Genomic DNA, 14,584 nt, shown 5'->3' on the forward strand with positions numbered 1-14,584 from the left:
AGACGCAGATTCGAGCCATCCTGCAGGCCTATCAGCCTCCTCTCATCTTTCTCCGGGCCTATTCCGCCTCCGCTCCCGTTCCTCTTCCTCCTCCTGTGCAAGGTAAGCTTCAGCATCCTCGCCTCCGTAGCTCATGAGAGCACTCCTCCCATCAATAAAGTCCGTTCCCCTGATTTGGGCGGCCATAGGATTAGCTCTCCAGTAAAGAGCCCTGATCTCTGGCATATTATATGGCGCTCTTCCCAGCCCTCTAAAGGCGCTCCACTTATACTTGTGTAATTCATCTGCCCTAACACCCGAGTGCAATTTTACATCCAGCATTTGAACTGGCGACAGATCGTACATCTGATCCACAACAAATTTCGTACGAACCCACACTTTCGGTACAAATCCCGCCAACGACCAACTTGTAAGCCCAATGGTTGGAACTCGTAAATCCGAATAGCCTCCATTGGGATAGTCCATGAGAATAATATGATGAGGCCACAAGCTGTTATGCGCGAAACAGAACTCCGATAACCCAGGTGCTAATGCTGTCCTTTCCCAGCTAGCTAGCATGCCTGCTGGGTCGTAGGGACTTACCCCAAGCTCGTAAGACGTCGGCAAAACCAGATCCATAATGCCTTTTCCTTCAACGCTCTCAATCTTATCCCCTTTTATTTTCGACAATTCAAAACAAGAATCTTTCACAGCCGTTATGACATTCTCCCTTTGTTGTGGCGAAAGTATCGGCCATGCTTGTTGAAAGTTCAAGCCATATAATTGAGTTTCAAATGAAATATGACTAAGCTACGCACAAATTATCTGTACCCGTGGATTATCTGCGGATAATCTGCTCCATAGATTATCTGTTAGAAGTTCTACCTGCTCTATGGATTATTTATCAAAGTTTTAAAATCATTTATTTTGTATAAATAATTTATAAATATATAGATTCTTTGAAAAAACTGAAGAATCTCTACTTTTTTCGCTTAAAATATAAAGCTATTTTCAGATTATTTTTTAGTCTAAAAGTAATCCAAGTTTAGATTTATATTAATTTTTATATTAATTATAAAATTATATTAATATTATAAAAGATTATAAAAGATTATAAATAATTATATAATATATAAGTAGATGGATATCCGCGGGTAATTTGTACCTACTTTATAGATTATCTGTTTAAATTCTGAATTATCTGCTTTGTAGACGGATTATCCGCAGATTATCTGTCGAGGCCATTATCCGCCCCGCGGGTACCCGTTGCGTAGCCTAAATATGACGCTTCATCTGCACCTCATAGCGTATGCTCCTTGGGATTTTCAATCTCTCAGCCTGCTCAGGCGAAAGTTTTCCCTTCAACCAGTTCAGCGTTACGGATTGATGTGTGAGATCATGTTGTAAATGAATAAAGCCCATTTTCAAAACGCCGCTATACCCAATGCTCCATGTCGCCGAATTGTTCATCCAGGTACGTGCATCTAGAATTCCTACCAGCGGAATGTCACCCCCGGCCCGGAAACGTCTCGTTGAGCGTTTGTGATAAGTAGCCTTGGGCGGAGGCATAGGAGCGTCCGTAATATGATAGCTAGAATCGTCTTTTTCATCGTACCAATCTGCAGACGGAGATCGGCCTTGGCTCCGCCGCAAGATGAGATTGCAGATTAGCCAGGCGTTCGGATCGTCATCTATTTCTTTTAAACTCTGATTCATTGGCCATCTACCATTTTGAATGCGCCATTTGACTTCGTTCTCTTCCAATGTGTACATGCTGTTGAGTTTGTGACAATCATAAAAGAACCGTTTGATTTTGTTGAGTGGAGGGTACCATTGGCTTTCCAACTAGGGGCACTCTTCTTCCAAGGAGCCTTCTGTTGTCATGTTTGATTGATAAAAAGGTAGATGATAAATTACAGATGTGTATACCACGTCTGGGAAACTTTAAGTGGGTGATAGTAGGATAGAAGAAATTATGAAAATCGCAAAGGTTTATATAAACATTCCCTGAAAGAACTCAAAGTAAGAAGCCTAACACGAATACAGAACCATCACTCTATCAAAGCAAACACTCCCACAACTGTACGAATAGCGAGTTTGATAACAGTATAACACGAGAAATGGGAAAATTTCAACGGAGAGTATAAAAAAATAGAGCACGCCATTCAGGCTGTTTTGAGGTATATCATCTAGCTCAAGGACCTTAACAATGAAAGGTTGTACGGTTCGAAGCCGGTATCGAATTTACAAAGGATGTTCGATGCAAAATATGCGTCTCGATGAAAGACGGATCCCTTCATAACACAAACCATATTTTAACTAATGGAGATTGTGGATCGAGATCGAGATTGACATCGAGATCACATTGATTAACATTCGAATGAATCAATTGAATCACATATTGATCTAGTGGTTTCCTTTGTGAATGATAAATGCAGTTTTGAATGGACACGGCCAGACAAAGGTAATACAGAACCAACCCGATGACTGTCAATTTTGCCGAGATTACCTAGTTCTTCTATCACCTACAATCGACTAGACGTGACTGTCCTTTGATCGCGAAATTGAACTAGCAGGTAACTTGGGATCTGCTTTGCCGGAAAGAATCCGCTTCTGTTTTGTTGTTTCTATAAGAATGTGACACGATTACTGATACTTGGGATAATGTGCAGTTACGGGACTATGCAAACAAGGAAGAAACGATTGACTCTACTAATCCTAGATAGGCACACAAGGAAACCTTCAGGCGCGGATGTTGAACGTAAAATTGATGACTGCTAAACTCCCGATTAACGTATATCCAACAACACAAATTACTGCAGTGAAAGAGAAACAAAGCAATTCGTGCAATCCATGAGATTCTTCAAAACCCAGGAGCTTGTTCATTGCACTAATTACACAAATCCACACCACACCAATGCTCGCAATAAACGTGAAACCGTACACCCTGTGGAAACACCGTCTGAACCATCAATTGAAAAATACCTTGCCAATTGTCCTATCCATTTCAGAACAAACAAACAAACGTGTACAAGCTCCCATTCAGACTGAACCCCCCGTTCCCCACTCCCCACTGCCCTCAAACCGTGTGCTGCTAGCGTCTCGTGCGCATACTTGCTTTCACATAGTGCTTTGATAACTTAAATTTTAACATTCACATCCCCTTTACAAGATGTTTATATGCGATTTTGTACCAAGCTACAATGCCCAATTGGCTCGGTCGTCTATTGCATCCAATGCAATTGCTCTCAAACTTTTGCACCACGTCTAACGGTCTCATAGCGCAGGTCGCTCCCACCAAGTAAGCAGAGTCCTAAACCTCTCGTTAGTATTCAGATATTCTTCACAGGATGTTCATATGTTATATACTGGACTACATAGCTAAAGCGGTGTAGCAATATATTGCATACATTTCCTTCGTCATCGCGCCACTGGCATCGCCGGGTGTGGTTGGCGGAGCTGTTTAATCCACACGTAAGACAGAAGGAATGTGTTTGTTGAGCTTAAGACATAGTCACGGGGGTATTGTATGAAGATGGTGTAAAATATTCGAGATGAGATGTCTTCGTATGTAGCGTATGTGAACAAGGTTGGGATAGGTTCAGTATGGACGACACTTCCCAAAGTCTGGCGCTCCCAATCTACTGTAACATTCTCTTCATATCATGATATGAGGTTTCAAGTAGCGGAGTATGAACCATGATGATGAAGATGAACAGAGCATCTGAGATAACTTTGGATATCTTCACTCTTTTTCAATCCAACAAGCTTTAGATGTCGAACTTCGATTCTCGCTTCGGCTTCTTCTCTTCAATCTGAAAGAGATTTGACTGGGAACCGATCAAAACAGGGACCTGTCGTTTGATTGTAGAATATACGGAGAACCGTGCATCGTATGTCAATCATTAGGGCTGAATACATTATTAAATAATGCCTTCTTCACAACACAGCAATCTTTGTGACATTTATCTGATCCTATAGCATATGAAAGATCTCATCGAAAGTCACTAACTTCTAGAATGAAAAACTTGATCCCTCAGAATTGAATAGAATTTTGTTTATAAGTCACTTCCTTGACTATTCCACAATTGAAACCCCCTCGAGTTGCCAGTCGATACATTAACATTGGAAGCAGAGATATTAAGAGATACGTCACCAACACATCAAAAACGCAAACATGAGACCACAACAAGAATGACTGATAATTTCGGATCAGTGACCCCAAAAATACTTTTCGGAGACACAATCTCTACGCCACCACAAGTAGCATAATTCGAAACGCGCCCTGATCTACAGGGTAGGTTCAGTAATGATTTTTAAAAGCTTCGAAATAATCTGAAAGAGAATTACCTTCGAAGTGCAATTGTTCTTCGCCGCAGAATCAACGGATGGCGCAGATACAAGTGGACATGACTGCATTAGATATGGAAGCTCTTGCAAGGACGCATGCCAATGCTGTTGCATATGCAAGATGCTGAAGATTCAAAGGATAATTAAGAATTGTGGAAAGATAACGTGCACAGAATTTGATAAAAGATCTCATCAATCGGAAGTCAGGTTATTCCTCCAGCGCGAATAACTAGGGAGCTGTTCAACACCGCCCGACTACCTACCCTCACAGTGTCCTTCCAACCTCTGAGACTAAGCCCAGCACAGCTTTATGACAGGAAGAACAATCCGGCTCAACACACCAAAGACCCCAACCAGATTTTTCAGAAGAAGAAGAAAAGAGTGCTCAAAGCATGCAGAAATAGAAGGAGTATCTATTTCCACACCGTGCTGACTAACCACATGCACACTGCAAGCACACAAAGCATGGCGTTAAAAAGCTCCAGGAACTCTTCAAAAGGTATCCAAGAATCCAAGATTCCGAGAAGCAGACACTCATCGTGCTGACGAGCAGTCTTTTGTATACTCAAAGGATTGAGGCGTCACTGGGCGTGTTTTAGAGTGAGTCTGCGAGGAAGTCATTGTGCGCGAGGTTTTTGCAGATGGGGTTTGTGTGCCAAGGGACATTGTGGGTTTCCCCTGTACATTCTTGTCAATATCACGTGATTATTAGTTTTGGAACCCTCCGAAGGAAAGGGTCAGCCACGAGAGATATCTTCCTTATATCTGCACTACAGTTTTCTGAATGTGAGAGCCCTAATCCAAGATATCCAACGTACGACTGATAGGAGAAAGAGGAAATTCATGATCACGTGTACATAGTCAGAGGTACCTAGACCCCCTATCCATCGGAGAAAAAAGAGGCGGTGTCAATATAACATCTTTGAAAACTCGATTGGTCTTCTTCCCTAAATATGGAATAATGCTTTTAGATATCATTGAAAAAATAAAAGGCTGATACTTCCTCTAGTTCTGTTGAATTTACATAATTCTTTTGTAATTGATTATTCATCAATTAATTCAAATCAAGATTTGAGTGGTCAAATCCAGCCTGTTTCTTCTCCTACGAATAGACCCCTATACGCGAATCGATTGTTAAAACTTCAGCTCTCAGCCCTCAGCTTAGCCCGTCAAAATCTGCCCAATAAAAGAACAAAAAGAAAAAAAGCCAGAGTCATGCGATTTTCCACGTCTCTCGCAATATCATGCAGACCTATCACATCCAAGAGAAAGTAAAAATAGCACCTAATCACTGAAAGGTAGTTTCGCAAACGGGTTATCGGAAGGAATTCTAGAAACGCAGAGACCGAAGAAACGACAACGATAGCGATGGGAAAAAAAGGAAATCCACAACGCACGGTACGGATACAACTTTCTGTACGGAGTGCATAAAGGGTAAAGGATCTAACCGCCTTCAAAAGGGAAAGAAAAGGAAAAGGGGCGGGCCGTTGTGACGACTCATGAGTGAGAGCATGAGCATGAATAGTAGCAATATTCATGGGTATACTCGCAAGAGAAGTATGATGATGCTGTAAATTGAAAAGTCGTTTCGTTTCATGAATGTTTATTGTAACCCCAAGTTCCCTCTCTGTCCGTCCGAACTTTGAAGTAGTAAGGGACTTCAGTCCTTGGCCTTTGAGTTTCTTACCTAGTCGTCGTTTCAAATTCGAGGATGAAGTCTGTGCTCGCCTTCAACCACGAAGATTTTCCAACCTCCAATTAAAAATCCTTATACACCGGTACTGATGTTCAGCGTGTCATTTCCACTCCTTAGTGTTACCCGAGCGAGTGTTTAGGGCTCGGGGATTTTCACTCTTGAGTGCCATCTACCTACCTAGGTAGATATCGATTCGCGATCGATTGATGACATCCCATTGTGTGGATGGAAATGCGTGAGTACTCTTCTCGCCAGGCCTTGTTCTGTGTCTCTTTTGAGCCAGATGCCTGGTAAGGTTGGCATGGGTTTTGTCCCGGGGCATTCGGAGTTACATGTCAGAGTTTCCTGTGCGTTGAGAGACGGAATACTACTCTATACAGGTAGCAGGATAACTTGTCCAGGGCCCTTGACTTTGATCTTTCAAGGGCAGTGTTGGGCGATTTGTAATTATATATAAAGTATAATCATCATTAGCTCATTATAGTATAACCTTCAATATAAAGTGGAGATCTTGAAGAAAATTTGAGAAGGTTTTAAGTGGATTTTGAAGAAATTATAAAGGTTTAGAAAATATAAATTACATGAAAACTATATAGTTAGAATCTTAATAGAATGTTTTAACTATATTATATAACGATCCCTCAAGGTAACTGTAACTTATATATTCCGCCTAACACTATGGAATCAAGGGTCTCAGGGCTGAAATGACGGGTCGAGGTAACGTTCTTTACCGGGAAGGGTCGCCGATGTCACTCTGGCTGTAAGTTAATATTATAGTTATTGCATCACATCACATCACATACAGATATTGAAAAAGATTCGGAATCTTCGGTCGACGATAGATGGAAGTTGGAGATCGTCGGCTAGGAGGTGAAGAAATTTGAAAGAAATCTGATCCCGATGTCCGAGGAATACAATAAATACCATTAGCATTATATTGCCAATCCCGTCTGCAAACAAGATTCGAAGGAAAGGATTGAGATGAACCTTTGACTCCACAAAGTCCACCCTTTGACCAGGACATCACGTTTGTTTTACCCATCTTCAGGCTGAAAAACGTGAATAAGAATGAATAGATGAACGGCCTAGAATTATAGGTAGGGAAGTCCCTTGTCAAATGATTTGTTACCAATGAAATCCAAAGGTTCTCGTGCAGAAAAGATTCGAATCCAGAACAATTGATTGGCATTATGGGAAGTATGATGAAGATATTTGATATTTTAATTAGAAACATTGGAGCCCGTGCCAAGTATGTGTGTCGGAGAAATATATATGGTGGTTTTGCTTGCAGATGAAGACAGAGTTTTCCCTGTCATTGATGATTAGCAATCGAGGAAGTTGATAGAAACGGGTATTACAACACTTTGGTGGATTGGTCTTAGTGAAGAATATAACTTATGTAAAATTAATTGATTTTCATCCCATCTGTAGTTGAACGGCGAAGTCTGCTCCTGTGAGACTTACACAACACGATGACGATCTCAGGAGCAGTCCCATGGAACCGTCGACTCGCTTTCCTACTATGACTTTGTTACTCATCGAAGAAAATCTGATTAGATGTTTGTGCGAGTTGAGACTTGAGATAGTTACAACTTACAACTTACCAAAAGGCTAGAACGGTTTCCATCCGTAGATGTTTTCGTGACTACAGAGTTAGAGACCCCTCGGGGCATTTCTCATATGTGTCGATCGATCATCTGAGCACTCTCTCAATTTCTTTCAAACTTTTTCCGTGCTTCATCCTCAGCTGGCTTCGTCGTTTCGTTGTTTCGGAAGCGTAACAAATATCATTGCCGAATACTCGAGTACATTCCTTAGCCGGTAGTTATTCATCCCATCAACTAACCATTATACTTTCCGTCTAAGTCCCAAAAGAGATAACCACGCTCTCTAGTTTGCGTCCCTGCTCTGTCCTCAATACCTAGCTGCAGCGGCATAGATGCAGGAACAGATGCTTTGAAGCCATACAAGCCTTCAAAAACAGCCCTTGCATACGAAGTAGCCCTCTTTTCTTGATAGAACCCCCTAATTCTAAGGCTCTCATACAGAAAAAGAGGAAATTCTCTCGTGTTTCAAAAGCCTCCTTTAAATCATTGAGCCAATCGTAAACATTTCCGGTGCGCACCGCCAATTAGATCTCCGCACAGATCAATGCATAGCTATCATTAGCATGTACGATGAATAGTTCTGTTCTTTTCCTTTTGTATCTCTCGTTGTTCATCGCATGAAGAGTTCAATAAGCATAAAGAGGAGAGAATGAGAATCTCAACGCAGCATTAATCATCATAAATAATGAGTTATGCCATATAACAATGAAATTATATCATGGTTCCCTCTGACATGCGATCATAGTTACTCTTGTCAAGCAAACTCACTTATCCGCTACCATGCATCTAAGCTTAAAGTGGAGGAGAGCAGGAATCCCAAAGAGCTAATGCCTATCATAACAAACGAAACCACTACTACGAACACTACTGTCTACGGCATTCACACAGACCTCGTCGACGGGTGGAAAGTAAACAAACCGAGAGATTTTTGTAAACACACAGATGAACTTCAAAACAGAACGATGATGATAGTTATGATTGATATCTATTATTGATAAAATGAATGTAAAACTCATCCACCGTCTTTTCCCCCTCCCTCTCGTGCTTTCTCAAAGCTGATCTGATCTGATCTGATCTGCTTCTCGAATCCGGAAGTGATATTCTCATATCGTATGCTTCATGCATTGAACGACATACATAATATTGATATTAAATTGAGATCACGACTCACCATCAGCCACCATTCTTCCCACCATACAATCCGGGGGCACTCAGGAATTCTGGAACTTCAGATAGATTCCGATACACCAAATATTGGAATTTCATCAACTCGATACAATCACACACATATCTCCAGAAAATAAATTACCCCTCCACCTCCCTCTGACAAAAAGACGCCTGCTCGAAAACGATTCTCACCACCGAACCCTCAAGCATTAGACGATCAATATCTGACATCTGCTGTACAACACTCAAGCAAGCAAGCAAGCAAGCAAGCAAGCAAGCAAGCCCTCTCCTTACACATTTACCTTCCACCACAACGCCTCGAATCCAACAGCCATCGTCATCCGATCTCCCTATTGGTCTCTCACCCAAAACACACCCAATCTCCCTATTGGTCTCTCACCCAAAACACACCCAATCTCCCTATTGGTTTCTCACCCAAAACACACCCAATCTCCCTATTGGTCTCTCACCCAAAACACACCCAATCTCCCTATTGGTCTCTCACCCACCAATCTCTCCCCAACATCAACAATACCATCATAACATCAAAAACCCACAATCCTCTATACCCTCCCCGCAGCAAAATTCAAGCTCCATCCTCGCCGCCCGCACGTTTACGAGCGCTCAGCCCCATCCATCCCGCCCAGCAAGACAAACTTTGCACGTACACTTGCACTTGCACTTGCACTCGCACTTGCATTAAAAAGCATTTGCTTCTTCCCATCACGCAACTCGCATGCCCGGGTTTCTTGGCCACCTTTTCCTTTTATCTTAATTTAGGATCCGGATTCTTTTATCTGCTTGCTTTCCTCACCCAATCCCCTTTCTCGCTCTTCTTCTCTACTCGCAATACCTGGCATCCCGGTTCTTGGTATATCATACCGTCAATATCAATACCAATATACATATCCATCGATCCTCCCACCTACTCATTCTGCCCTAGGAGATAAAAAAACACGCGATTCCGACTGACTGACCGACTGACCGACTGACGCGTGAGAGAAGCTCCAAAAAAGGAAAAAGGAAAAGAAACCAAATCAACAACAGGGAACGATACTTACTTTTTCCAAACCATTATATCGTCTTCCAACTGATCTCTCGAGTTTCTTCCTTCCTTTCTTTCTTTCTTTCTTGCTCTTCGAGAATTCCTCCTCCCTCGCATCTCCCCGTCGAGTACCTCGATTTCGATTTCCAATCTTCAATTACAATCTCCGTATAGCTCCCGGATATATTTACACCACATATACATAGCAACGGCACTACCACAAACTCAAAACAAAAACACTCAAGAATATTGTGGAGAACGACATTCATTTATTCGTTCCGTCAGTCATTTGCTATCGTATACTGCCATTACACACATTCATTTATTCATTTATTCATTTATTCATTTATTTACTCCCACCATCCTTCCCTTTGCAAAGCGATCCCCAGGAAATTCGAAGAAAGACGTCACCGCTCCATTGTTCTATTGTTCTATCCATCCATCCATCCATTCATTCTGAAGATAAAAATCATTTTATTATATTAAATATTTGAATAATATTTTCTTCCATCAAATCAAATCAAATCATCAAACCAACCCTCCACCCTTTCATCTAGAACCCCGTCCCCATCTCGCCAAACTCTCCAACACTCCGGTTCCAGTTCCAGTTTCAGTTCCAGGCACAGGCACAGGCACAGATCCAAAAACAACGTCTCCAACCTCCAGCCTCCAGGAGTAAACGAAGCATACAGGAGTATAAGCATAGGCAGAAGAAAAAGAAGAAGAAGATTGATCGGAAGAATCCACCCACCAAAAAAGAAAAACCTCCACTCACTCACTCGCCCCGCCTCGCCCTACGAACGAAACAAACCCGAGACGAAACTCGCATCCCTCCATTCCATCTCAACGGCCCCATCTAAAACACCAAAAAAAAACTCTCCTAATAATCGTGCCTTTTTTTTATTAAAAAAAGAAAGCAACTCCATCGTCCATACAGAGGCTAACATAACATAACATAACATAACATAAAAAACCAAACCATAAAATACCAAGCCAGGCCCTCCCTAAACCAAAAAACAAAACAAAACTTGACTAGGCATAATCCCAGTAACCTTTCGCAAGGTTTCTTGGGACTGGGCTCGGTATTGGAAAATCCACAAGAGTATTATTATATTTTAATTTTCGCAAGAAAACCCTCATAATCAACAAAAATTCCCGTCAGCCTGGTCATTAATTCTGTTGAAGATATAACTCCACTCGCTCATAACATCCACCCATATTACTCTCTGCCACCCCGTCATCCACGCAAATCCGAAGCTCCATCTCATGCGAATTCCTTCCCTTTGCTTTCCCTAACAACGACCACGAGACGACTTTCGGAGACGACGAAAAAATTAACACCCTGTTTACTTGTACAACCACACACGCACATACGCACGCTTTTTTTCCGTTTTCCATTCTCCAAAATAGATCCCACGTTTTAACTTTCCATCAAAAGACGAAAAAGATCCAAGATTAAATTCTACGAAGAAGAAGAAGAAGAAGAAGAAGAAGTAAAAGAAAGAGTTACGACATTGATTTGCTGTACCTACCGGTCTGCCTACCCACCTGCATATCATATCATCATCCTGCACGTTGCCGAAGCTCACCCAATCCATGCTTACGGATTCTTCCAAGCCTACCTACTGCACTGCAATAATTCCCACATACATACATACATACATACGATTTATCCATCTGGGATCAATTATTTACCAAGCGTCGTTCCTAGCAAACAGATCAGACATCGATACGTACATTACATCGTACACAACATCCTTCCACAACCTTTCCCGACATTCTTTTGAAGTAACTCAAGAACCTACACAACCATCCCGCCCTGCGTACTGCGTGGAATTTTCGGTACATTATCTTCTTTCTAGATAATCTTTTCCATCCATCATATCAGATCATCGGCGAAGAAAAGGGACTGGGTGCGAGGAAACGAGGAAGCGAAAGCTTGCAACTAAAGTCACATTTTGTGTAGCCTCGGAACCATCAGTCTGAGACAAGGTCTGGATACACAACATATAATCCCATACACTCCTTTTGGGTATTACCCCGTACGTACAACCTTGGCCAAAGACTGGATGAATCGTACGTGAAGGAGAAGAAACAGAAGGAAGCCTCCTGATTTCTAAATCCGATTCATCGTTCAATTATCTCGTCAGTCATTCTGTACTGAGAAGTAGTCATATCTGTAAAAGTTGTGCGTCTTGACATCCGTTTATATCATTAATTTCGACATTGCCTTCCGAACATCGCTTTCCATCGCCATCTTTCCGACGGTTTTATACTCTTCGTTGCCGCACTTGAGATCAGTCATACTACGTATGCTATCATTTCAGTAACGCCACGGCTTCACTCATTCAGTAACAGACATCATGTCGACCTCGAAAGCATTACCGTTGAGTTTAGGCTTTATAGCATTGGCAAGTGAGACTGTCATGCTTATATTTAATATCATCTTCTCAGCCACCATCTCGAGAAACAGCACGTCGAACAAAGCAAGTGTATCATCCTACGTCGCGACAGGTCTTGGAGTTGTCACAGAAGCATTACTTGTGCTACTGGTAATAAGACAAATCAAGTATCAAAACCACATTCAAGATCGTGGAAATGGACGACTGAGAATATATCTTTTTGCCGGACTCACCTCCATATTCACCGGGTTATCAGCAATCGCTACAGCACTATCATTGTGCTTAATGAGACAAGATTTGTCTCTACTTCCTGAGATAATTATTTCATCCCCAGCGCAATCGATGACGATGGGTGGTCTTGTTATCTGGGCAATATCGTTGGCTTCGCAAGCCGTATTTCTCATTTGTTTAGTTGTAATTCAAAGGAAAGACTTTCATCAACAGATTCAGCCATATGTTACCGAATCAGAAGCACACATCTCTTCGGAAATGCAGAAGAGGACACAAACCCAGAGCCTCAACGACGGATCCGAATATGGAAGAAATGGCTCGATAGAATCCAAGACTCAATGGTCAAATAGCGGACGATCTCGATCAGGATCAGATCCAAAACGTTCGATGGGCTCATTCCGATCATCGATTTCTCATGTTGTACGCCCAATCACTTCGAAGACTCGACTTATTCATTCCAACAGCCAGCGTAGTTATAATTTCCGACAATCTTCCATCGACTCGACTTATCGCGAAACGACTGACAGAACCGAGGACGACTTCGACTCATGGAACACATCTGGTGTAGATGCGCAATCTAGACAGGTCATTGAATCAGCTTCGCCTAGTCCTCTAAGATTTCTCGAAACAATTCCCGCTAGTCCGACTGGCAGCAGAAGTCCTAGTCCGGGGTTCCCATTAGATCTTGAACCCCCCAGGCCAACACGAAGTCGAAGTTATAGTCCAGCTGCGAGTATCAGGAGTGAGAGATCACTCTATCGAGCGAGGCAAGGGGGGATGAGCCCTGAAGGCACAAGGGAAGAAAACATCCATCCTTTATTTAGATCCGACTCCCCTAGTCCAGCACCTGCGGCAACTGCCGAAACCATCATAACCGCCGCTCCAGGAGCTGGATCGATTACCTTGTCGGATGTTCACAGTATCCGTTCAATAAATCGATTAAGAAGCGAGAGTTTACCTCCACTTATGCATAACCCTAGCTTGGATAGCATCCGACGAGCGATAGAACAGGAGGATATGGGAATTTCCGAAGAAGTCGAAGGGGAGCGTAGCCTGACACCACCCATTCCGGAATGGATATTAGGAGCTGGACCACGGACCAGCATGTCCGAATACAATCGCAAAAAGGCCATGTCGTTGAGTAAAGTAGGAAAATCGGATACGACAGAGTATTAAGCATTGTGATACCGGGAGAGGGTATTCCAAATAATGTTTGATGTGGGAAGAAATAGAAAGAAGAGAGAGAAAAGAGTCCATAGAGGGAATGGAAAACAGGCTATAAGCTGAACGAATTTCTTCACTCAATCAAGGTGGATATGGAATGGAATGTCATGACGAAACCGATACCATTTGATGTATTAGCGCGGCGTTAAATTTTTGAAGTTAGATAGGTATACCTTAAATTTTAACGAAATAGATGAACGATTTTGAAAGAAATCGAAGTGGAGTTTGGTCTTTTGTAGTGAATGTTTGTGTGTGTGGTTGGTTGTGACCTTGACCAAGTGTTCTTGATGGTGAATATAAAAGAGAGATGTGATGGCAGTGGTAGTGATAGCAATAGTGATAGCAATAAAGATGATTGATATGGGGAATCTTTTCAAGTGATAGCTCAATAATCAATATATGCTTCTGGAGATAGATACATGATGTTGATCTTGATTAAAGTGCCATCACAGGAATATCAATTACGGTGTACTGAATTGATCATGAGTAATCAATGAGTAAGATCTGTTGGAGTTGATCTAAATTGGCCAAGGCGAGGCTGAAAGAAGAGGTTCAACCCCGCACTCGTAAGAGAACTAGAGATGATTATGTAAGATTTTGCTTTTTGTTGTTTTTGCCTGAGCTGCCGTTGACGTTTGATTGATTGATTGATTGATTATTGGGGATGAAGTCGTAGTGATAGGTTTACCTATGTGAAGATCTGTATGTAGGTACACATAATAATTGTAAGGTATAGTTATTATTATCCAGGTAGGCAATGAATGAATAGAATATGAATGAGAAGGAACGATGATCCAAGCTGCAGGTAGGTATGCAGAAACCATTGAAACGTCTTTGTGTTTGTATTAGTGAATAATAGGGATTGATTGATGGATTGATTGAT

General features: G+C 41.9%; 4 protein-coding genes across 4 annotated transcripts; 1 reads left to right on the forward strand and 3 right to left on the reverse strand.

Annotated features, from left to right (window-relative positions):
* Window positions 1–42: 42 nt before the first annotated feature.
* On the reverse strand, window positions 43–1,752 carry EAF01_007208 (uncharacterized protein; the record flags this gene model as incomplete). The annotated part of the gene is made up of 2 exons (XM_038915463.1): window positions 43–709; window positions 1,346–1,752. The coding sequence occupies 2 exons, from the start codon at window positions 1,750–1,752 to the stop codon at window positions 43–45; spliced, it is 1,074 nt and encodes a 357-aa protein (XP_038769101.1).
* A 4,966-nt stretch (window positions 1,753–6,718) lies between these two features.
* EAF01_007209 (uncharacterized protein) lies at window positions 6,719–7,049 on the reverse strand (the record flags this gene model as incomplete). The annotated part of the gene is made up of 2 exons (XM_038915464.1): window positions 6,719–6,779; window positions 6,829–7,049. The coding sequence occupies 2 exons, from the start codon at window positions 7,047–7,049 to the stop codon at window positions 6,719–6,721; spliced, it is 282 nt and encodes a 93-aa protein (XP_038769102.1).
* A 507-nt stretch (window positions 7,050–7,556) lies between these two features.
* Window positions 7,557–7,962, reverse strand: EAF01_007210 (uncharacterized protein; the record flags this gene model as incomplete). The annotated part of the gene is made up of 3 exons (XM_038915465.1): window positions 7,557–7,559; window positions 7,630–7,670; window positions 7,872–7,962. The coding sequence occupies 3 exons, from the start codon at window positions 7,960–7,962 to the stop codon at window positions 7,557–7,559; spliced, it is 135 nt and encodes a 44-aa protein (XP_038769103.1).
* Window positions 7,963–12,207: 4,245 nt separating this feature from the next.
* EAF01_007211 (uncharacterized protein) lies at window positions 12,208–13,653 on the forward strand (the record flags this gene model as incomplete). The annotated part of the gene is made up of 1 exon (XM_038915466.1): window positions 12,208–13,653. One exon carries the CDS (start codon window positions 12,208–12,210, stop codon window positions 13,651–13,653), a length of 1,446 nt encoding a protein of 481 aa, XP_038769104.1.
* Between the last annotated feature and the right edge of the window lie 931 nt (window positions 13,654–14,584).

The sequence above is a fragment of the Botrytis porri genome, assembly GCF_014898465.1.
Source record: "Botrytis porri strain MUCL 3234 chromosome Unknown BPOR_009, whole genome shotgun sequence".
NCBI lineage: Eukaryota > Fungi > Ascomycota > Leotiomycetes > Helotiales > Sclerotiniaceae > Botrytis > Botrytis porri.